Source organism: Notolabrus celidotus, chromosome 12, assembly GCF_009762535.1.
Source record: "Notolabrus celidotus isolate fNotCel1 chromosome 12, fNotCel1.pri, whole genome shotgun sequence".
In the NCBI taxonomy this organism is placed as follows: domain Eukaryota; kingdom Metazoa; phylum Chordata; class Actinopteri; order Labriformes; family Labridae; genus Notolabrus; species Notolabrus celidotus.
Genome location: NC_048283.1, coordinates 26144290 through 26166441, shown reverse-complemented (window position 1 = coordinate 26166441; position 22152 = coordinate 26144290). Strand labels below are relative to the sequence as shown.

Sequence of the window (22152 nt, the reverse complement as noted above, 5' to 3'; positions counted from 1 at the left end):
GTTGAGGAAGTTCAAACTATTTCAAGGATAGGACAAGTGACAAATAATAAAAAATAAGAAAAATACATTTATTTTAAACAGCTCTGAAAACACATTGGTAAAAGTAGAAAATCTCAGAAACGTCTCAAAAATACTTTATGTACAGTTGATTCAAAGAGTATGAAAAAAGTAATTCATTGCAGTGCTTGAGACTTCCTTCACATTCATAATTAAAAACAGTGTTGAAAAAAAGAGGGAACAAACAGTAACAAGACAGACATCAGTGAGTACGGGACTTATTTCATGCACTGGCTTCAAAAGAAGTTTCCCTATCTCTATCGCTCGTCTTCAGCACTAGACTTTAAAAAAAAGTTATTCTACTGCTACAAACAGGACTTCAGTTCACTTTCTCATAGCCTCCGAACGTTTCGCTTGCTCTGAGCGCTTCCAGGGAGAAGTATGTCCTTCTTGCGACGGCCCGCAGACTGGCTGCCACACTCTTTAGAGCCGTGGAAGGCAAACAGGCAGGCTGTACAAAACTGGAAGCCACAGTCTGATCTGCTGCACACACCCTCTCCTTTCACCGAGTGACACCTCGCGGGATGCTGACATCTAGGGCAAGGCTTCAGGCACTCATCTTTGAAAAGAGTTTTAGCAACCTGAAAGAAAAAAATTATAAGAAATTACTCAGAGGTAAATTTTTGATGGGAAATACCATTTTAACATATCCAAATATTACATTCAATATACAGTATCAAATAAAATCCAGTGTAGTTGTGTTGAACCTCACTTCAAGAAATTTCTCCCGTTTGCTGCTGCTGCCAGAATTCATGATGCCGTGCTGTAAAGGAGTCAAAGTGCTATTTCCTGACTGTGGAGTGCAGAAGCTTGAAGACCTGGACTGGGCCTGAACCATCTTGAGGGCCGATCTCTTCACCAAAGTGAGTCTGGTCTCTGCATCAGGGACATGGACAGCACTACCAAGCTATGAGACAAAGAGACAAAATCAATTTAAACCCTCAGTTCATGTTGGTAGATATCCACCAGCAGGATGACGATGAAATACTCATTCAAACATTTAAATTCATTTAACTCATCTTCATTTGATTACTTTATTTACACTCACAAGTCAAAGCACAGACAGAAATGACCTGCTTGAAGACAAATGATTAAGACCTAGAAATATTTAAAAAAAGATATAACTTTGTCACATTAAGTAGTCTGGACCAGTGGTTCCCAAAGCGGGGGTCAGGACGTCTTGGGGGGGGGGGGGGTCGCAAAACACTAATAGGAGGGTCGCCAAATGACTTCCAAAAACAACAACTAATCAAAATAGAATGTTTTATCCATAATAATAAAAATATAAATAAAACTAGGTTAAATTTTAAATAAAACCATGCAAATAAAAGATGTTTTCCACTTTTCTTTGCTGCCACGTGACCTCTGAGGTGACCAAGCCAGATAAATGAAGGTATCATTGGCAGCAGGATAATTAACAGCAGTACAGGAAGCACAGCAACATGTGTAGGTAGTCCAATTTTCTACCCGACCAGCGAAATTAAGTATCTAAGACCTTATTTTGTTCTATTTTTATTCCATTTTTGGATTGGCCTAATAGTGAATTCCCACAGCAGTGAGGAACATATCAGCATCCCAAAGGACAGTGAGGGTCCTGTCCTGGTCTAGACTAGTCACTAACAACAGTGGCAAACCACCTACCTCATTAGCAGCCTCCAGTTTACTTTGGTGGTTTCTTCTCTTTAGACTGGCCTGCTTGTCTTGTTGGATGATTTCATTCCAGCTCTTACACACCATACCACACCTTCAAGAAACAAACAAGTGGGATACAAAACTATGAACCTTCTGCTGTCATCACAAACCACTTATAGTTACAGCTGATGAACTGTACAATTACAGTTTGATGAATGACAACTTGGTAATCAACCAACTTAAAGAAGCAAAGATGACGTGAAGAGTCATACACAAGATGTGACAAAAACTTGAAGGTAAATAAATGTAAACTTTGTATAGCTAGTAATACAGGCGTGGACTTAACCTAATGGTTGAGATGCACGCGCATGTAGCGGGTGGCCTGGGTTCAAACCCAGCCTGTGGCCTCCTTCCCACATGTCATTCCCCCACTCTCTCCCAATTTACTACACTATCCACTGTCCTATCCTCTATAAAATAAAGGTGTAAAAGCCCCAAAAATATAACTTTAACTGGTAATACTAAAACACTCCTCACCTGTAGACGCTCTTGGGTGATAGGTGGCCGAGTATGATGGAGAGAATATGCCTGAGGTTCCTCTTCTTCAGCTCTGTGAGTATGTCGATCTTCCCCAGGCCCATCTTCCTGCCAATCAGCCCGGCCAGCGGCATCGTGGTTCTGAACGTCCCCAGGCTATTGGACAGTCTTGCTGTGGACTTGAGCTGCTCCTTCAGGCTCGGGCTTTGGCCTACAAACATCTGTGCATTCTGCTGACACATTGCATGGATCAGCTGTAATGCTGGTGTCAGGGACAGATTGACGGGGGTTGTTGAGAGAGGCGTTACATCTTGATTGGTCTGACCTGTGCTAAAAGGAGTCTTGTTTTCTGGCTTGGTTGTGGTCGCTCTCAGTGGGGTGGCATAGTCTTGTTTTGCAGAAACCAAACTATCACAGCTATTGCTATATTTAACAGAACCTCCCCTATGAGGGGTGGCATCATAAGCAAAAACCTCATCTTCTTTAGAGTAGCTCTGGCTCTGATAAAGATGTTTCCTCTCTGTGTTGTCCTCCTCAGACTGAGAGCCTCCTTCTTTAAGCGTTGAAAGCCGGTGCTGCCGCTGCAAACGAGAGCGCCGCTTTGTTTCTGCCTGGTTAGGGGTTTCACAGTTTCCTCTGGAGCCAGAGAGCAGGAGCTCCTGGAATGAGCCATCCTGGTCCATGGAGGAATCTTGTGATTTGTCGAGGGTCAGAGAACCAAAACCGCTATCTTCACACACAGATCTGTTCCAGGGAGAGAAGGGGGTTAAGACAAACATGTTTCTGGATATCACAGACTGTGTTCCTTTATCATATGATTCTTCATGCAAGTATGCAAAATTATAAAAAAAAAGTGACACATACCTGATGTATCTGGGTTTATGTGTTGAAGAAGGTGTGTACATAACACTTGAGCTGTCATGGAGGTTATTTGAAACTCTGCTGATTGGTGAATGAGAGTTCACACTAGATGAGGGAGACAGGAATTTTCCTTGACATGGAGACTCAATATTCATTTGACGGGAGGCAGAAATGTTCTCAATGAAATCCGCATCTGAGAGTGAAACTCTTCTCTCAAAACTGGGGAGTGGAACAGGGTTGGGTTTTCCATCTTCTCGGGTTGAGGTCCTCACCTGCGTGAAGAGGAGACGCCGTTTCCTGCTAGACAGGGGCAGGTCCTGATCCAAAGTGCTTGATGCTAAAGCCCCTGTCACAACGTCTAAAGAGTCAAACGATGCACTCAGCCAGTGTTCAGACCTTCCAGTCCTCCTGGTGCATGGGGATCTTGTACTGTCGGTTTTGACATCTGTGGTGGGGCGGCGTAGTAGAAGTTTGTGTCGCAACAAAGAATCCCTTTTAGGAGTTTCACACCAACTTACTACAGAAGGCCGCTGCATTCCCCTGGAGTCTTTGCCCAAAGACCTGACAGGCTCCCTGGGGGTGACAGACACCCTGAGGTTCTCTTTGGGTGTTTCAGTGAATTCAACTGGAGACCTACAGGAGTCCACACCACTGGTGCTCTGAGGGCTGTGGAATAAACCTGAGTACCCACTGTCAGCACAGTCATCATAACAGTGCTGCCCCTTGCATCTCTCAAGGTAGATGTTTGATTCAGGGGTGCACTCCATTTTCCTCCAACTGTGAGCTCGATGTGGACCTGCAGAGAACAAAGTAGAAAGTCAATTAACTCAGGATCAATTAAATAAATGACATGCTGCTGGCCAAACGCAATCATGACATATCAAATTATTACCTAAGGTGTTGCATGAGTGCTCACCTCAGTTAACAGCGAGTAAAAAATAAAGTTGTATTAGATTTTACAGAAAGCAGAAATGTGTCCAGATGATTGTAGAAGCTGATTCAACAGCAAACATTCACAGCTGTTTCTCCAGTGTTGCTATGAGAGCGCATGTTGTCGGATTTAAATCCCCCTCCCGCTGCAAAGTGAGCTGTAGCCGCCAGAGCCAACAAACGACGCTCACCAGCACTGCAGCAATGGACCCCGGGGATTCAACAAGGAGCTGTGCCATTTTAATATGTGTTTCAGACATTTTAATCACGTTTAAACGTTTTAAAATATCACAAAAGCAACGTGTATGGATTTAACAGTCGCCCAACAGCAATTAGCATGACGTGGAAACATCTGTGGCATTTAATGAGCTTACTCTTGTATTGAGGTATTAATACCCAAATGATGCAGCAGGTATTTTTTCCATACGAGTAATGATATTACATAATATTTCGTGTTAAGAATATAATTTAAATACAAATGTCTTACCTAAATGAATAAAAGAGCCGTTAATATCGTTGACTCCTCAAGCACAGGTCTAGGCCTCAGCTGGCTCTCCTCCTCCTCGTTGTATCTGTCGGCTAACCTTCACACACACATACACAGAGGACACAGCCACGTTTTCAAATTTGGAGCCCTCCTGACTGCGTCACTGCGTCACTGCGTCACATGTTTCCGCTCCGGTGTGCGACCTACTACCGCGAGATCTCAGATTGAGAACATAAACTGGAGGGCCTGGCCTGGCTTTTACCCTATACAGTAGATACTGTCAGTGGTGGACAAAGTAAACAGCCTCATTACTTAAGTCAAAGTATAGATCCTCCTGGTCAAATATTACTCCAATACAACAAGTGAAAGTTGTTCAGTCAAATTACTACTTGAGTTAAAGTACTGGAGTACTTGCTTTTAAAAATGCTGAAGTATTCAAACTACCCTTTAAAATATCTCAAAACATATATTCACAAAGCATGAGTGCAATCAAAAATGCATGGCTGTACAATCTGCAAAGTTATGTTTATTTAGAAAAAATTACTTCATATCTAAAAAGTATACCATGAAATTTAAACTAAGTTACTACAAGTACAGACAAGTTGGTTTAAAATGTTGATCTGGAATAAAACCAGTGTGTTAGCTACAGACCTCCACATGCTTTCTCAGGTTAGATGGTGATGTTTTGTCGGCTGTGATGAAGTTTGTGTGGTAAACAGATCAGAGATTTACAACAATACGATCATTCTTTATTTCAAAACCTCAAACATGGGTTTAAAATATGGCCGTGGTGCTAAGGTAGAGAATCATCATCCTTCTCGACCATATAATCATTACCATGACTAAATGAACAGACTGATCTGAAGAACGTTTGATCTGCATTTGATCTACACTCAACCGAGGTACGGCTACACCATTGAGACAAATCAAACACAAGTAGCCTACACGAACAGTTTACAGTCTTTGGGATCTGATTTCAGAAAAGAAAATTCATCAGCTGACTTCAAAGCAAAAGTAGTGTAACTAGAGCGTTGATAGAAATGTAGTGGAGTCAAAAGTATGATATTTATCTTTCAAATGTAGTGGAGTAAAAGTAATAAGTAACCCCAAAAATAAAACTCATGTAAAGTACAGATACTCAAAAACTGTACTTAAGTACAGTACTTAAGTAAATGTACTTTTTTACTGTCCACCACTGGATACTGTATCACAAACAAAGCTAAGGAGGTACACTTCAAAATACTACATAAAATATACCCTGTTAACAGCCTCATCGCTAAGTTTACAGACATTGAGAATGAGTGCAACCTTTGCAAAAACGACACAGAAACAATTTCTCACCTTTTTTTTTTTAATATGAACTATCCAAAAGGTTATGGAAAGACATTGAATCTCGTTTTTTCTCGGCTGCTCATTATGTTTAAGACGTTGTTGTTACTATGATAACAAGGAAGATATTGCTCTTGAATATATCATAAACTTCATTATACTATATGCCAAGTTTTTCATTCACAAATAGAAATTCTCAGTCACTTCTGAAGTTTTCGATTTTCCTTCTAGAATTCATGTCCCTTATTAAATCATTTATTTTAGTCAATGACAAACAATGCATCAAATTCATGTACTATTATAACACATTTTTTCCCGAGACTGCAAGATATACAATTAATTACATATTTCTGTATACGTTTTGTTTTTGTCATGAGTGTATTTACTATATATATATCGTATTGTTGTTGTCATGAGTGATATTTAATTTATATATATTGTATTGTTGTTGGCATAAGTGTATTTATTTTATATATATTGTATTGTTGTCCTGTCCTCTGTATGTATGATATGTTTAACCTATTCAATCTGTATTCACTTGATTTATGTGTTACTGTCTTCTACTACCTGTATATGAACACCTCTCTTGAATAATAAAGAAAAGAGGAAAAAAAAAAGGGGGAAAAAAGGAAAAAAAATACTTCCGCGTTTAGTTCCCATAGCAACGGATCCATCTCCGTAGACGCAAGGTTCAGTTTGACCAAACATCGGCTTCAGGTAAAGTTATATCCTTTATGTTTAAACGCATTTAGTTCAGTTTAAAGGTTCCAAAACGAAAGCTAAGTTCCGCTTTAACATTTAATTCTCGAATAGGAACGTAAATGTGGATTTTATCATACTCTAACTGCAAAATGGAATTTAACAGAAACGTTGGTAACCGGAAGTTAGCTTGTTAAGAATCAGTTTGTGATGAGTTGGTAGAAATCATTCTGCTAGCAATAGAAGGATAGAGCAGGGGTTTCAAACTCATTTCAGTTCAGGGGCCACATACAGCCCAAGTTGATCTGAAGTGGGCCGGACCAGTAAAATCATAACATAACCTATAAATAATGACAACTCTACATTTTTCCGTTTCTTTTAGTGTAAAAAAGTACAAGTACATTCTTTAGATTTTCACATTACATGAATTATTTTCTACATAAACAGCTGTTTTGCCATGATGAGTCTCATAGTGGGCAGAATATTATATTCTTTAAGCCCTGAAACCTCCTGCGAACACACCAAACACACAGGTTACCCATTCACCTGACAGTGTAATGTTTTCTGCAAAAGAACAGAGAGATTATGATAATGAAGAAGGTAAAGTTGATTATTTTGGACCCCTCAGCTCCAGCTTGAACAGTTTGCTTAATGGACAGTGTTGTATGCAGGGGTGTAGTGTTAGTGTTAGTAGTTAGCGGACCATCTTATAGTGCTCTAAAAAGTCTTTATGAATCTCAACCGGATTATGCAAACAGCAAGTCATGTATTTTCTCACTTTGAGAAAAAAAGTCCCAGAGCACCGTTCAGGTGCGCTCCGTCAGCACTGTGATTGTATTTGACACCCAGAGGACAAATTTGAAAAAAAATTGCAGTTAATGTCTTCTCTGTAATTTTTTCACTTTGCAAAGTCGTTCTGCGGGCCGGATTGGAACCTCTGGTGGGCTGGTTTTGGCCAGCGGGCCGCACGTTTGACACCCCTGGGATAGAGGGAGTAAGACCACTGAGAGCAATAATATGTTCTGACTCCAGTCCATCACTGATGAGCATTAAAAATAACAACTCAGAAAGCAGACTTCTGTAGAAATCCAACAATCAATTTACAGAATTCAAACGATGGGACTGACAGCAATATTTATGTGGGTCCAGCTCATACAGGAATTAAAGGACATGAAGATGCAGACAAATATGCAAAGGATGCTACAAAAAGAAATAATGTTGAAATAACTGTGCCATACAGTAAGGCTGAAATTAAGACCATTGATATATAATATATATAAATTAGTATATTATTATTTTTTGTTGTGTTTGTTTGGTGTTCTTAATTATTATTGAGTGTGTATGTATGTGTTCATTTTATTTTATTTTTCTTCGAGAAGGTAGTTAATAGTCCCCGATCCACATTCCATACCAGTAGGTGGTGGTAATGCACCTAGAAGTTGTCTGCTAACCGCCAATAAAAACTGAACAAGAAGAAGAAGTTAGCCTGTTAAATGCATAGACATATAAAGATTTATATGTCTATGGTTAAATGTATATTTGAAACGTTGGTAGTAAGCTTTCTGAATGTATTTTTTACAGTAACATAGTTTGATATTGATGTTATTTGTGATATAAAATAACTAAAATGAAATAATTTCCAGGTATGAGTGCCAATACAGCTTTCTTTAACCGAAGTGAGTCCACCGAGGTTCCTGTGGAGCACCTGGATTATGTTTACATTGAGAAATGCAAAAATGTAAAATACCTGGAGAAGATCTTGAAAGTATTGAGGTAAATACGTCATCCCAGAGCTTTAAAATGGAGAATATATTTTATTTTTTACATCAAATATAAAAATTGCAAAATAATGTATCATGAGAAAATGCAAAAAAATTAATTATTGTAAGATATTAGCACACAGCAACATGTATGTGTATATATGTACACTACCAGTCAAAAGTTTTGACACACCTTCTCATTCAATGGTTTTTATTTATTTTAATTATTTTCATTATTGTAGATTAATACTGAAGTCATCAAAACTATGAAATAATCTGGTTTTGCCATAATCTGGATTACAACAGTAGTCAAATAGGACTATCCATTGTGTACTAACCCTACCTCTGAACAACACGACTGATGGTCTCAAACACATTAAGAAGGCAAGAAATTCTACAAATGAACTCTTGACAAGGCTCATGTTAATTAGAAACCATTCCAGGAGACCACTTCATGAAGCAGACAGAGAGAATACCAAGAGTGTGCAAAGCTGTCATGAAGGAAAAAGGGGTCTACTTTACAGAATCTAAAATATAAAACATATTCTGCTTTGTTTAACACTTTTTTGTTCATTAAATAATTCCATATATGTTCTTTCATAGTTTTGATGTCTTCAGTATTAATTTACAGTGTTTCAATAATTAAAATAAATACAAACCCTTGAATGAGAAGGTGTTTCCAAACTTTTGACTGGTAGTGTATACATCCATACATGGCTGACAGAAAAAAATGTGTTACTGTGTGTACAGGTCTGGAAAGGAAGGCATGTATCCTCATCTGCTCAGGTTCTGTGAGAGTCACCTGGAGAAACTGGACCAGAGGAGCAAGGCTCTCAGGAAGGAAAACCCCGTGGCTACAGCAGCCAGCCTCTCTGAAGAAGAGTGGAGCCAAATTGTTGATGACTTAAAGGTAAGCTTCACACTTTAGTCGATTTAAAGATTGCCATCTAATTCAAAGCAAAGATAAACATTTTTCTCTTTCTACAGACCTGGCAAGAAGAAACCAAAACGGCTGAGACTCTGCTCAAACAGCAGCCAGTGTTTGATACTCTAATGAAAGAAAATATGCCACCAGTAAGAGGTTCCAATAGCTCAGTTCCACTTAGTCAGGTAAGAATCCAAACATGTATGAGGAATATGTATTGATAATAAAGAGGAAAACATACTATAATGAAGTCTTTGTCCTTACAGGCTGAATTTCCAAAAGAAAAGAGGAGTTTTTCAACACGTGCTCCCCCACGTGATTATGCAGAATGGGACAAGTAAGCCATTTTATCTCTCTATTTGTGTATTATATTCAAAGTAATGCAAACTAATGTCACCCTTGTTCTTCTTGGTGACATGAGGCCTTGGCTAAGTTGCTCTCATTATCATGACATGTTGCTGTAAAGTATTTTATTGCCTTTGCTCAAATACATTTCTCTTTATTTCCAGATTTGATGTTGAACGAGAATGCAACAGAGTTGATGAAAATGTGTCTGAAAAAGATCTGCCTGCCATTATAAACAACCAACGCCTCCCAGTCAGGAGGACTACAGTGGATGTTTCATGTAAACATTTATATTCTTATGGTTACATTTGGAATTTAATTTTGCATACTTCTGTTGTGTATCTTGGTGTTTAAAATAACTGATCTGTGATATCAATCCAGTGTTGACCCAACGGGAGAAGCCCCTGCTGGCGAATCGTGAAAAGGACAAAGGCAATGAAGCATTCAGAGCAAATGATTACGAGGAGGCCATCACATACTACTCCAGGTCTGACTTTTAAAACAACTCCTTTATAATAGATCACAATTAATATTTCAAAAGAAAATTCCATTATCATTCCTGGCATTTAATAATGCTGCTGATGTTCTCAGAGGTCTGGTTTCATTCCCACTTACAGCTCTCATAAATAAAGGCTCATTTATTTTTGGCCATCCATTACAGGAGCCTTTCAATTGTGCCAACCGTGGCTGCATACAACAACAGAGCCCAGGCAGAGATTAATCTAAAGCACTGGCACAACGCCATGAGAGACTGCCAGAGGGTGCTTGAGCAGGAACCAAGCAATGTGAAAGGTACCATGTTATAGGATTTAAAACAATGTGTGTGGATTTAAATATTAAAAATCATTTTGGAATCAATTCATAATTCATAATACAGTTATGAAAGTGTAACCAAATTTGTGAGATTTCAGCATAGTAGTTAGGAGTTGCTTCATTTAATGTTATTTATATCCTGCATGTGATCACTTTTTCCATCATCAGCCCTTCTGCGGCGTGCCACTGTTTATTACCACATGGATAAATTCCAGTTGGCTGCTGAAGACCTGAGGATGGTGCTCAGGGAAGAGCCACAGAATGCTGCAGCCACGGTAGGTGATGGATGTAATGATAAGTATTGATTTCGTGCCAGCATTTGTCCGCGAGGAGGGACTGTATCTGTGCAAAATCAGGCACTCAAGAACACACACAAAAAACAGCTGCTACAAGGGTTTCATTGGATTAAAATGAGTCTTGAATTACTGCAAATATTGAATTCTGTTACACAGTGACTGTGAATGTTGAGAAGCTGAAACAGAAACATAATGGGTTGTGTTACATTGTCTGACAAATTCTATCTATCATGTTAATAATCTGTTTCTAGCAACTTCTGTCTAAAACGGAGAAGAGGGTGAAGGAATGTCAACCAGAGCAGCACAGCAAGGGCAAAAAAATCCTCATCCGAGAGGTAGAAGAGGAAGATGACAAAAGACACAGTGAGACAGAAGCTCAGCGGAATGGTGAGATTCTTTAAACACCTCCATGATCAATATCTGTATAATAATTCACAGACACAGAGACAATTTATAAATCCTTGAATCCATCCATAAACTGTATCTATGAACGATTCTATCAAGATACATTTAACGCCCATTTTCTGAAGCTTCCTGTCTTCAAATACATTCAAAGGAAGCTTCATTAATTGAGGAAATAGAGGGGCAGGCATTTTCATCATAAAGCCATATTGTCTGTATTTGGTTCAGTTAGATGAAGCCCCAGCTTGTCCATCTGTGTAACACAACAAACTGCCTATGCAAGTGTTATCCACCCTGCCCCCACCCAGTGCTTTCATAATTCACTGTGGAGAGTTGCTGCTTCCTGGAACTCCCTCTTTGAAGTGCTCTGTGTCATTTGTGTCCAACCCTCCCCCACTATGATGTAACCGCAGACAACTTCCTGTGGGTGTGTCTCCTCCTCTTCTCCGTCTATCTCCCTCCCTCCCTCTCCCTTTTAGCTTGTCCGGTTGAACCCAGTCAGCCTGTGGGAGGGGAGGAGTGCTCAGCTGCTCCTGAAAAGGGAGACATGGGTAACGCGCAAAAAAAGCCCCACGGCAGAGGGGATGGGGGTCCACACAGCGAGTTTAACAACTCCCACCATAGCCACTGGAGAAGCAGAGGAGGAAGCTCGGATAAGTACAAAGTCACGCAGGAGTCCAAGGAAAAAGTAGCTAATGGAACAAGCAAGAGGGGATCGACAGCCTCAGTGAAGGCTGATCAGAGCAGCGGCGGTAAGGGATCTCTGGCTACAGGAAATGTAGGAGAAACTGTCAACCTTGATGCCCCATGTGGAGCCTTACCCCCACATCTGTCCAGGCTAAAGAACGAAGGCAACCTGCTGTTTAAAAACGGACAGTTTGCTGATGCACTGGAGAAATACTCACAAGCCATTCAAGGCTACCCAGATTCAGGTAAGTCGTCCTGCTCGATGCTGCTCTTGTTATCATAGCCTGAGATGGCCGGCAGTTCATTCACATGGTGTGTAAGACTCTGAAAGGTAATTCATTCTGGAGAATAGTCTATCTCTGCTTCCATACCAGAGATTGTTTAGAGTTTTTACTGACAGTTTGTTGTTCACAGGCTGTGACGAGGGGGATTGACTCACACTCAAACTGATATTTGAATATTTCTATCCATTGATGACTCATCAGTGTCCTTGAAACAGCTTCTTGTAACTTTCCAGTGTAAATGTAAATCAAAGGTCATGACCTTGTAGTTATGATGCTAATGCAGCCATTTGTAATATGTTGTTTTTGTAGACTGCAGGACACATCACAAATTAACCGTGATAAGGGATTATTCTCATGAAACAAAGTGTTCCAAAACAGTAGAAGCGATCCCTCTAAAAGGCTGCTTTAATGTCGGGTTGTTCATTAGAGTATTAAGTGAATATCTCCTGCAGTGATGCATCAAAATGTGGCAGATGTGATGTACACAGACAGCTTTTCCGTTTTAGCCTTAGCCTGGCTCTAAGCCTCTGAGCTCAGGTTTGTCCAGGTCACATGACTTCTAACCACTCACTGTGAAATTGAATCTGAAGGACTGTAGCTATACTCACAGAGAAAGTGAGTAATTGACGGAGGTGGAGAAAGCTGCCTGTAAGGCTCGTCCACCACCAAACAAGCATATGCTGGCTGTCTCTCTGGGCCCCGGGGTAATGTAGTGTGATATACCTATTTAAAACCACTGACATCAACATCATCCAAGGTCTATCAGCCGTCTACTGTAGGAGAGGTCTCATCCATGCAGACTTCTGCTTCCTTTGAATCGCTCAAACCTGCTTTAATACCTTCATTTACAAACTAACCGGGCAGTAACAGCTAATATGTCAAACACAGCTTATGCAACCAAGAAGTAGATCATGTAAAAGAGTTCATGTTTGGTATATAGGGATACTTTTATTAGGTTATTATACACAAACTTGATAACTTGATGATGGTGTTGAGTTTTAATCGCAGGTTACACATAACATCATTCCAGAGCACGCCCGGAAGACACAAAAACAGTCTCTGATTTATGGGAGGATTTCTGATTAGCTGAACCTTCAACAGATCTTACAGATACAGTTTGAGCTCCTCTCGTCTCTTACTGTGCTGCTTTGAAACCAGCAGAGCAAGTCAAAATGAATGAGACTCATACAAGACGTCCCAGAGAAGACCGTCCTCCTGTCTCGCGAAGGTTCAGGCGAGTGTTGATAATGGTGAAAACAGAGAAACTGAAAAGACCTGTCTGACAAGTGGAAGAAAAAATGCAAATACACAGAGTGCAGTCTTTGAACAGGCTGTTGAACTTCAGGGGGGAAAGGGATTTGATCAACTTGATTGTCATCCACTTTGTGATATTAACGTTATATTAAAGTGGTAGTCCTGTGAAGTAGTCACACAATAAATTCAGTGAAAAGAAATTGAACTAGAAGATTGATCGGGGCATAATTTGGGATTTGTTAACTAAGAAGAAGTGTGTAGTTTGTATCTCACCATTCAGCTGTTTTAATAGTTACAACCCTAATGCTGATGCAAAAAGGAACTTTTTCTTCAGAGGACACAATCATTGCAACAGACGGACTTAAACAGCAACGGTCAAGCCTGAGGACAAATTGACTTTTAAATCATTCTCTTATGCTCTCATTTGTGTGCAGGTTTTATATTTTGATTTTAAAAGGCTCATAACACTCAGACTTAAACAAGAAAATAATCTCTTTCGACAACTATTATTTTTTCCTGTCTCTTAACTTGATGCAAATTCTGTTTCTTAGTCATTTCTCAAGTATGTTGTATTTCTGCCTGTCTCACACACCTCCTCTCTCCTTGCAGGGATTGACAGCCCAGACGACCTCTGTATTCTGTACTCTAACAGAGCAGCATGCTACCTTAAAGATGGCAACTGTCAAGACTGCATACAGGACTGCACGAAGTGAGAGACTTTTTCCCTCTTTGTTGTTCTTTCACATTAAATACACACATACATGGATGAATTCAGAGATGTCACAGTAAGGTTGCTGTCACATGAGCCCCTTTCACACATGAAATGCACTCTGGTAAAAGTCCTGAAGTTGCCCGGGTGTTGTGTTTGTGCAGACGCAAAGGCAGACTTTGGTTGCCCCAACTTTATGGCCAGTTGTTTTTCTGCTAGTAAAAGTCTGAGAGGAGTTGGTATGAGCCTGAGACATTTACTACACATAAGTGGTGAGTGTTGAGTAGAGTTTTGCTGCTTATACTCTCAGATGCCAGTATCATGTTTTCTGCTCTGTCCTTTGTAACGTGTAAAGACCTTTATTAGTGATACTTGCCAGGAAACAGTCATCAAGACACAGGGATTACCAGAAGTTGACAAACCACTATTACTGTAGCTGCTTCCCTATAATCTTCACATTTAAATGCAAGCTGTAGATAAAACAGGTGCGTGATACACAAGCCTTTACTTCATGAGGAGTCCACCTATATGAGACCAGGCGCTTAACACAGATTCCCTTGCGTCACAGAGAACCAAGGTGATCAAGAATATCACCTTTACCGTTATTTTTTATTGTGATTGCAATTGTGTTCCTTTCTGCATGATCTTTAGATGGGTTTTGATCTTATCAAGTTATCTTGTGTGTAATGTTTCTTTACCAGCCACCATAATCAAGTAAGTGCTTCATGTAAACATTACAGACCAGTTGCATTAACAAAAAAAGGAAACACATGCTTCATGAATATCTGGAAAACAACACATTTACAAATACATCCAGCCTGTGATGATCAAATGTTGCTGTTAATAGATGGAGCTAGTTAGCTAGTACAATAACGTTACATTTCAAAACACAAGCATGTGTTGTATAATGAGTTATTTTTTCATTATGTAATCAGCTGTTTTTGTCACTGATGTCTGAATCTGAATAACGTCAAGATCAGCTGATTAAGGTTCATTCATCAGTGACTGGGAGCAGCTGTGTAACGTCAAAGCTGTCTACTGTCTGTACTGCTGTCAGGCACCAGTCAGCTCCAGGCTCAGAGATGATACTGCACTAATACTGCATACTAATGATAGCTTAACAAGATAGCAGAAGTGGCCAAAGTGTTTGTCTGTACTTCTGAGTTTTTGAAGTAGATATCACAGCAGAGAGGTTCTAGAACTCGCCGCTGAGTAACTCGTAGGTGTTCAGAAGGTGAACTGAAACCTCCCAAGCTCGCAGCGAACACTCCTCCCTGACTAACCTCTGCTTTAGGCAAACTGGCCGCTATAATCAGGCTCCCAAGTCAAGTCCCCACATGCTAAGCCCTGCAATGTTTGGTAAGGAACTTAATCTAAATTTCACATTAGACTAGTAACTTTGAAAACACAACAAGACCTTCACATTCCTTTGTTGGAGGCTATCATTTAGTAGCAGCTCAATACATTTGTATGAACATGTCTGCGTGTATGAGCTCTGGGATGTTCTGTGAGGAGTTTTCATTGATCTCTTTTGAAGTGGTTTTATAAGGAACAAACTCAGGACGGCTGATGAGAACCTCCCATGTTCAAAGCCTTTATGTTTTTGTGTTGTTTGTTTTGGGTTTAACTTCTTAAGCAAACTGTTTACACACACAAACAAGTTTTTACACATGTACACCAACACATACAGTAGTATCTACATAAACACACATCAGAGAATGCATCCACTTTCATATTTGTCATGTGTATGTATGTCCTTAAGCCAAACAGTCCTCTGTGCTAACACCTACTGCAGAGGAAGCAGGAGGCAGACTTGATCCTTTGCTTCTTTCTCATCACTTCTATTTATACTACCCAGAGCCCTGGAGCTGCAGCCATTCTCCCTCAAGCCCCTCCTGCGCCGGGCCATGGCTTATGAGGCCCTGGAACGCTACCCTAAGGCCTACGTGGATTACAAGACTGTCCTGCAGATAGACATCAGCGTGCAAGCAGCACAAGACAGTGTCAACAGGTATTTTCTCAACCTGTCATCAGCTCGAAGGCTGGTAAATGTTCACACTGAATGATCTCCATCAGATATTTTCACATTTGGAGTGGCCTGAGTGGCATCATGACACTTCTGAGTATATCAGTATATCTGTTTTCATCTGTTCCTGGATAACACAAAGTAAATGAAGTATGTTAGATAGGGAGATAAAAAGAGGAACTGAATAAAGAAAGTCTATCACTCTATCAGTCTTGTAGAACATTACTGTATTTCCCCTTTTTTCATGTCTTGCTACAGTTTCCTTCTATGCTTCAGTTCACTACTTACATTGTAACAGAGTAACAACGGACCATGTGTAATGAGACACAGAGTCTAATTAGTGGCTCAAAGATTTAGCCGGTGTTTAAAAGCAGCTCCTGCTTGGGGCTAATTATGGCTTGGAGAGTGCATGTCCTCTTGTGCTGTTATGCAATGAGGAGAGACTCAACTGGCTGGTTGGGTTCAGGAGGACCAGAACATTCAAAGTTACAGAGTGTAAAAATATATCTGAAAACCAGAACTATGTTTATTAATTATAATTTTTTTGGGGTGTGACAGTACGATATTCTGTATGTAACATCTTTGTATTGACTGTTCTGCATCCTCCTTCAGAATCACTCGGCTTCTCATTGAGCAGGATGGCACAGAGTGGAGAGAGAAGCTTCCTGACATTCCCCTGGTGCCTCTGTCAGCTCAGCAGCACCGCAGAGAGGTGCCACCCAGTGCAGAGGTCGTCCAGGCCCGGGCAGAGAAGGCAGCCAGGGATGCAGGTCGGTTTTAGTAAAGGTCATAAACAAATCTGATGATTTCTATTCCTCCCAAAGAAAATCACTTACAGGAGTGAGTCAGGCTGGAAATTATGTCTGTAATTCCAATGATACTTCCTTAACCTTGATCTTTATTGACACTTTGGATTCCTAATTGCAAGTCGGGGCAAGATAGACCTGTCAGCTGGATATCAGAGCCACTGCAAAAGGCTTCATGACACAAAGGCATATTTTGCAAAGACATGCATTTGAAAGTTTACACTTTTGGCCATGAAAAGCCTTGCAGTTCAAAAATCTGTGTCTTTTAAAAGCTTAATAGTTGGCTTTTCTCTCTGGGCGGCTTACCTTACCTCTGCAGGAGCCCTCTGAATGCCCTCAGAGGAAGAGGGCCTTCAACTGACCTTCAACCAGGAGCTGAAACAAACCAGACATCAACAGCATTTCCCCCTGCAGTGTAATTGGATGCATTGAAAAAGTTTCATCCCCGAGCCTAAGAGTATAGACATTACACGAGCCCTTGGCGTGTTCAATATCAGCTAACTGACAAGCTATTCACTAATGAGGAATTAACTCCTGCGAGTCCAATTTAATAGCTGCCTTGCATCTGATGCAGCTTTAAAGGAGTTTCCTACTTTTAAACACACAGCTTCTCCTTTATTTAGATGCTTTATGAAAGATACCACTTCTGCTTTAATCAGTCATTTTGTTTGCAAATCATATGATGAGCTCATGCTGCATTTAGCTGCAGATAGTATCCTTTCATGAAGGGCTTCTGCTTGTTTTACTCAAACAAAGGTTTGAAGTTCCTCCTCCACTGATGTCAAACATGGACACAGAGGGATGTAGAGTGAGGGACCTAAATAGAAACTAGACATGCACTGGCTGTGAAAACCAGGGCTGGTGCCGATACGGATGTTTTCTGCCTTAGGCTTACTTCTTTTGAATTCTCTGAGTCTGTTTATCCAATGAGTCATGAGATTTGATGTATTTAAGTTGTGGCTATTCGTTGCATGTTTCTGACCTTCTTCAGAGACGGTGTTATACCTCCTCACTGCTGACACTTTCTTTCATGTTTGACCACAAAAACAAATCAGCTTGTCCAAGTGGCCACCTCTTCTGCCCTCTCTGAATCAGCAGTCAGTTATACCTGATATTAAATTGATGTGGTAAAGATAAGATGCACCACAATACAGACACAGATCGACTACTGACAAACTGGAGGTACATGGCTGTTTATTTAAGATCAGATGGATGTCGGTTGACGGGGCTTAAATCAGCTGATACCTCCTTGTACTCGTAAAAGTGAGCTTGTTTCTGGTTGTCAGTCACTCTACTCTCAGACAGGAGTAAGATGTTGATGTCTTTTTTTAAGCTGCCTGTTCACTGACTGTGCAGTTTCACTCCCCGGTGCCGTGCTACAGCTGTTATTTTTAAACTCCATTGAAAGAATAGAGCTGCTGGCACTGTTTTTTTTCCTCCCCGGAGACGTTTTGCTGCAGATTGATTAGCTCAAAGTTCACTCCATGACTGACTGCTGACTTAACTCTGCTGCTTCACGTCAGGCTTGCACAGCGTTCATTTCAATGGGTTTAGAACTCTTAAGCTTATAAGTACAGTAGTGTAAGGTTGACTCAGAATTAAAGGGGAGGTCATGAGATACTAAGTGTCGCCTACACAGAATCATAGGTTTCATCAGTGTGTCAATGTCGGGGTTTTTCTTTAACAGAAAAGGAAGTGTAAATGCTTTTAGTGTCGATATCTACGTGTGAGTAATGATCACGTTATGTTTTCCACAGAAAAGAAAGCAGAGGTCAGATTTTTAGCTTTGAAGCAAGACGGGAATGACTTTGTGAAGAAGAGCCAATACCAGGACGCGATGGGGAAGTACTCTGAATGCCTTAAGTTAAAGCCAGACGAGTGTGCAATCTATACCAACAGGTTAGTCTTACAAACATGAACACTGCTGAGGTCTCTTCATTCTCTGTCTCTGAATGTTTTGATTCCTTACAAGGCAGGACATTAATAAAACCTATAAAATCTATATTCTGATTGGTATTAATGAAAACAGACTCCGATGTCATCTGTTAGGTGGTGCAGTCAACTGTTGAGCTAATCCCAACCAGGCTTCACTCTGTCACTTGAACATAAATAAAGAAATACAGCTAACGTACAGCATGATGTAGGCAGGTCCCACTACTCATTTTGGCCATTGCAGAGGAAGTCGTGATGCTGACATGAAATGCATTCTATTGTTTGCCATGTTTGCATATTTACATGAAGCTCGGCTGCGGAAACAAGCTTGTATGTTCAGCCACACCAGAGCAAACACACAGTTTCTGCTTCCACACAGCTGTGGCCTCACTAGTCTGAAAATACTGACCAGTATATTTTGTAGAAAACAAAGATTTTAGTGCTTTTCAATGCCATCTTGACTCTTATACATACTTTATAAGAGAATAATCTTTCTCAAGCTTTCACCCTTTGTTGTTGCAGCCATCCAGTAACAAACATGATACCTTCAGTAATGCATCAAATAGAATCAGCTGTTTGGGGAACAATAGACGTTTAGAACCTACTTGCTTGTATGTGCTTGCAGAGCCCTGTGCTACCTGAAGCTTGAGAGGTTTGCTGAAGCCAAGCAGGACTGTGATGCAGCACTAAAATTGGAGCCAACTAATAAAAAGGCCTTCTACAGACGAGCCATGGCCAATAAAGGCCTCAAGGTGAGGGGGGTCGGCCTTTCCAGACTAATACTACAAGAGAATGTGCTCTTTAAAAAGGAGGGATGAAGAAACCAGTTGGTGTGAACAGGGGATATAATTAAACATATCACACCCCCTTAAAATGTCTAAAGCTGTCACTTTAAATTGTACGTGTCTGCCCCTTTATCAGGACTACCTGGCCTGCAGTTCTGACCTGCAGGAAGTATTGCAGCAGGACCCAAACGTTCAGGAGGCTGAGAAGGAGCTGGAGGAGGTCACAGTGCTGCTCAGACAGAGTCTGGCTAACGTATTCGCTTCACCAGCTAAACCCCGTAAAACTGTCCCCATCACAGAGGTGGGTTCACTTCTTCTTCACTGTGAGCAGACACAGTTCATCTGCAGAGGGAGGTTCTTCCATTCATAAGCATTTATAAATGTTTGTGAAGACAGGGGTGAAATGATGGACAGAGATTTTAGGCACTTGGATCATCCTGTCTGTAAAAGTGTGGCTGAACTGTGTGGTGGTAATGATGGTAAGAGCTGGCCACATAGAACCTTGTGACCAAGAAAGTCACTTCTCAAGAGGATGTGTCTGTAGTTAATATTTTATTGAATTCACCTGCCTTTTTTACTCAAAATGTCCTCCTTACTCTCTGTGTCTGTGATGACCTGACATTGTAAATGCCAAAAATGGTTACCAGGTGGCCACTGTCTTCTGGCCTCAGTGTATTAACAAGAGTGTCTAAACAGGAAGTAAGCATGCAACATTTTATCATTAAAACAAACAAATAAAAAAGACGTCATCTTTTCTGTGTTTATCCATCTTTATAACCTCTGCTCACATTCTCAGGTTGGAGGTGACGAGGAAACGAAAGGTGTACCTGACTCAGAGAACAGCTCCAGAGGAGACGATCTCCCCACAAACCTCCAGCCGACTGACACCTATGAGTTCGGACAGGCCCTGAATGCAGCTCGCTGCAGTGGAAACACAGCGAGCTGCGCTGAACTGTTGGCCTCCACAACCCCTGAAAGGCTTCCCCTTTTCCTGAGTAACCAACTGGATGGACATACCATCGGCTTTATCATGCAGGCAATGGACTTCCACCTCCTGGAAAAGAACCCAAACCTGGTCTACCAACACCTCAACTATTTACACACTGCAGACCGGTTCTCGGTAAGATATGAGACCTTTTCAAAGAAGGGTGAAGTGAAATAATGAATGCTGTGTAACTCTTTAGAGAGCACAAATCTAAGTTGGTCTAATTAGTATCACATTTAGTTCTGTAAGTCATCCTCCCACTTTGTCCCCAGCTGCTGAGCTCTGAATGATGTGCTGTTTTTGCAGGTGGTATTGATGCTGCTGGACAAAGACGAGCGTCGCTACATGACTCAGCTGTTTGAGCATTTGTCTGCTGTGGAGAGCTCAGAGTTCACCGAGAATGATGTTCAGAATCTGGCCAACAAATACATCTGACCCCATTTCCCCCGCTCCCTGCTGCCCGAGCTGCTGCACCTTTTGGATCTATGCAAAACACTGCACACTAACTGAGTACACACAGGCAGGAACATCAGAATGTGCCCCAGAGCAATACAAAGGAGATATATTAAGAATACTGGTGTGTGCTGTAAATGATCTGTTTCATGTACGTTTGTGTGACAGCATAAGGAATATATTTTTCTCTCTGGAACATTTTGCTATGCAGATTCACTTTTGTACTACCACTTATTATTTGTAATGAACAGCAAGCTAACAGTAAGATACAGAGGACCTTTTACTGGAGGGTATTGATAAACAGTCCAACGTACAATGTTATGCAACGCTACAGGAAGTATTTTTCCTCCGGGCAGGTGAGTTTTCTCAGGACAGGCTCATGTTCCAGAACTGAGCTCAGTTGTTCTTGTACCCTGTTATTCTTTCGATTTCAGTTATTTAATTTATTAGCCTCTGTCAGACACCAGCAAAGATCAGAGATGGTATTGAGTGCATGCTGAATGTGACCTAACAAAGAAACAGGTAAGGTAATGTGCTGCAAGAGAAAACTCCGTGCAGCGTGGTAGAAGCATCTTTTCATCTTGTATCTTCTGACAATGTTGTAGGAGAAAATAGTATTTGTGACCTTACATGACTCAGACGCTCTCTGTTGTTGTTCACCCATGCATCAGGTAGATCTGAGGTTTAAAATGACTCACTCATCACAGTGTTTGTGTCTGTTCCGAGAAGCATTTCTTCTCCTTATACACATTACTGTACACAGGAGGCAGAGGCTACATCTTAATGAGATGTGTGCCTTGGGTTTAACACTATGGGTCCACTAACATTTACATACATACACTATATTAACATCATCATCAGCTACATGGCATGCATTTTTAATCAGATTTCATATCTTGGCTATTTGCAACATGCTGTTTCTTTACTAATTCTAATTCACTGTCGGTATTAAATATCAACTACTGAATGTGGCCGTTATTCAAACAGCCTGAATCAATCCACACTGTTAATAAGACTTACTCCACAGTGACATCTTCAGCGGCAGAGAGGCAATAATTTGACATGACTACTGTTACTCTGCAAAGTGGTTTTAATATATTTAAGATGACATGTACAACATTCACAGAGAGCTATTCAATAAAGTGGCAGTACAAGTAA

The 22152-nt window shown here is 40.7% G+C and overlaps 2 protein-coding genes across 2 annotated transcripts; one reads left to right on the top strand and one right to left on the bottom strand.

Moving 5' to 3' along the window:
* Nucleotides 1-47: 47 nt before the first annotated feature.
* On the bottom strand, nt 48-4693 carry fbxo43 (F-box protein 43). Its single transcript, XM_034697834.1, has 6 exons — nt 4505-4693; nt 3091-3883; nt 2227-2970; nt 1699-1801; nt 770-964; nt 48-638 (listed from the first exon to the last, which is right to left on the bottom strand). The coding sequence occupies exons 2-6, from the start codon at nt 3852-3854 to the stop codon at nt 390-392; spliced, it is 2055 nt and encodes a 684-aa protein (XP_034553725.1). The 5' UTR covers nt 3855-3883; nt 4505-4693; the 3' UTR covers nt 48-389.
* Nucleotides 4694-6430: 1737 nt separating this feature from the next.
* On the top strand, nt 6431-22152 carry spag1b (sperm associated antigen 1b). The gene is made up of 19 exons (XM_034698202.1): nt 6431-6550; nt 8176-8305; nt 9043-9202; nt 9280-9402; nt 9484-9554; nt 9727-9842; nt 9944-10049; nt 10224-10354; nt 10544-10650; nt 10923-11058; nt 11553-12005; nt 13908-14007; nt 15866-16018; nt 16646-16803; nt 18597-18738; nt 19397-19523; nt 19693-19857; nt 20353-20676; nt 20848-22152. Exons 2-19 carry the CDS (start codon nt 8178-8180, stop codon nt 20974-20976), a joined length of 2829 nt encoding a protein of 942 aa, XP_034554093.1. The 5' UTR covers nt 6431-6550; nt 8176-8177; the 3' UTR covers nt 20977-22152.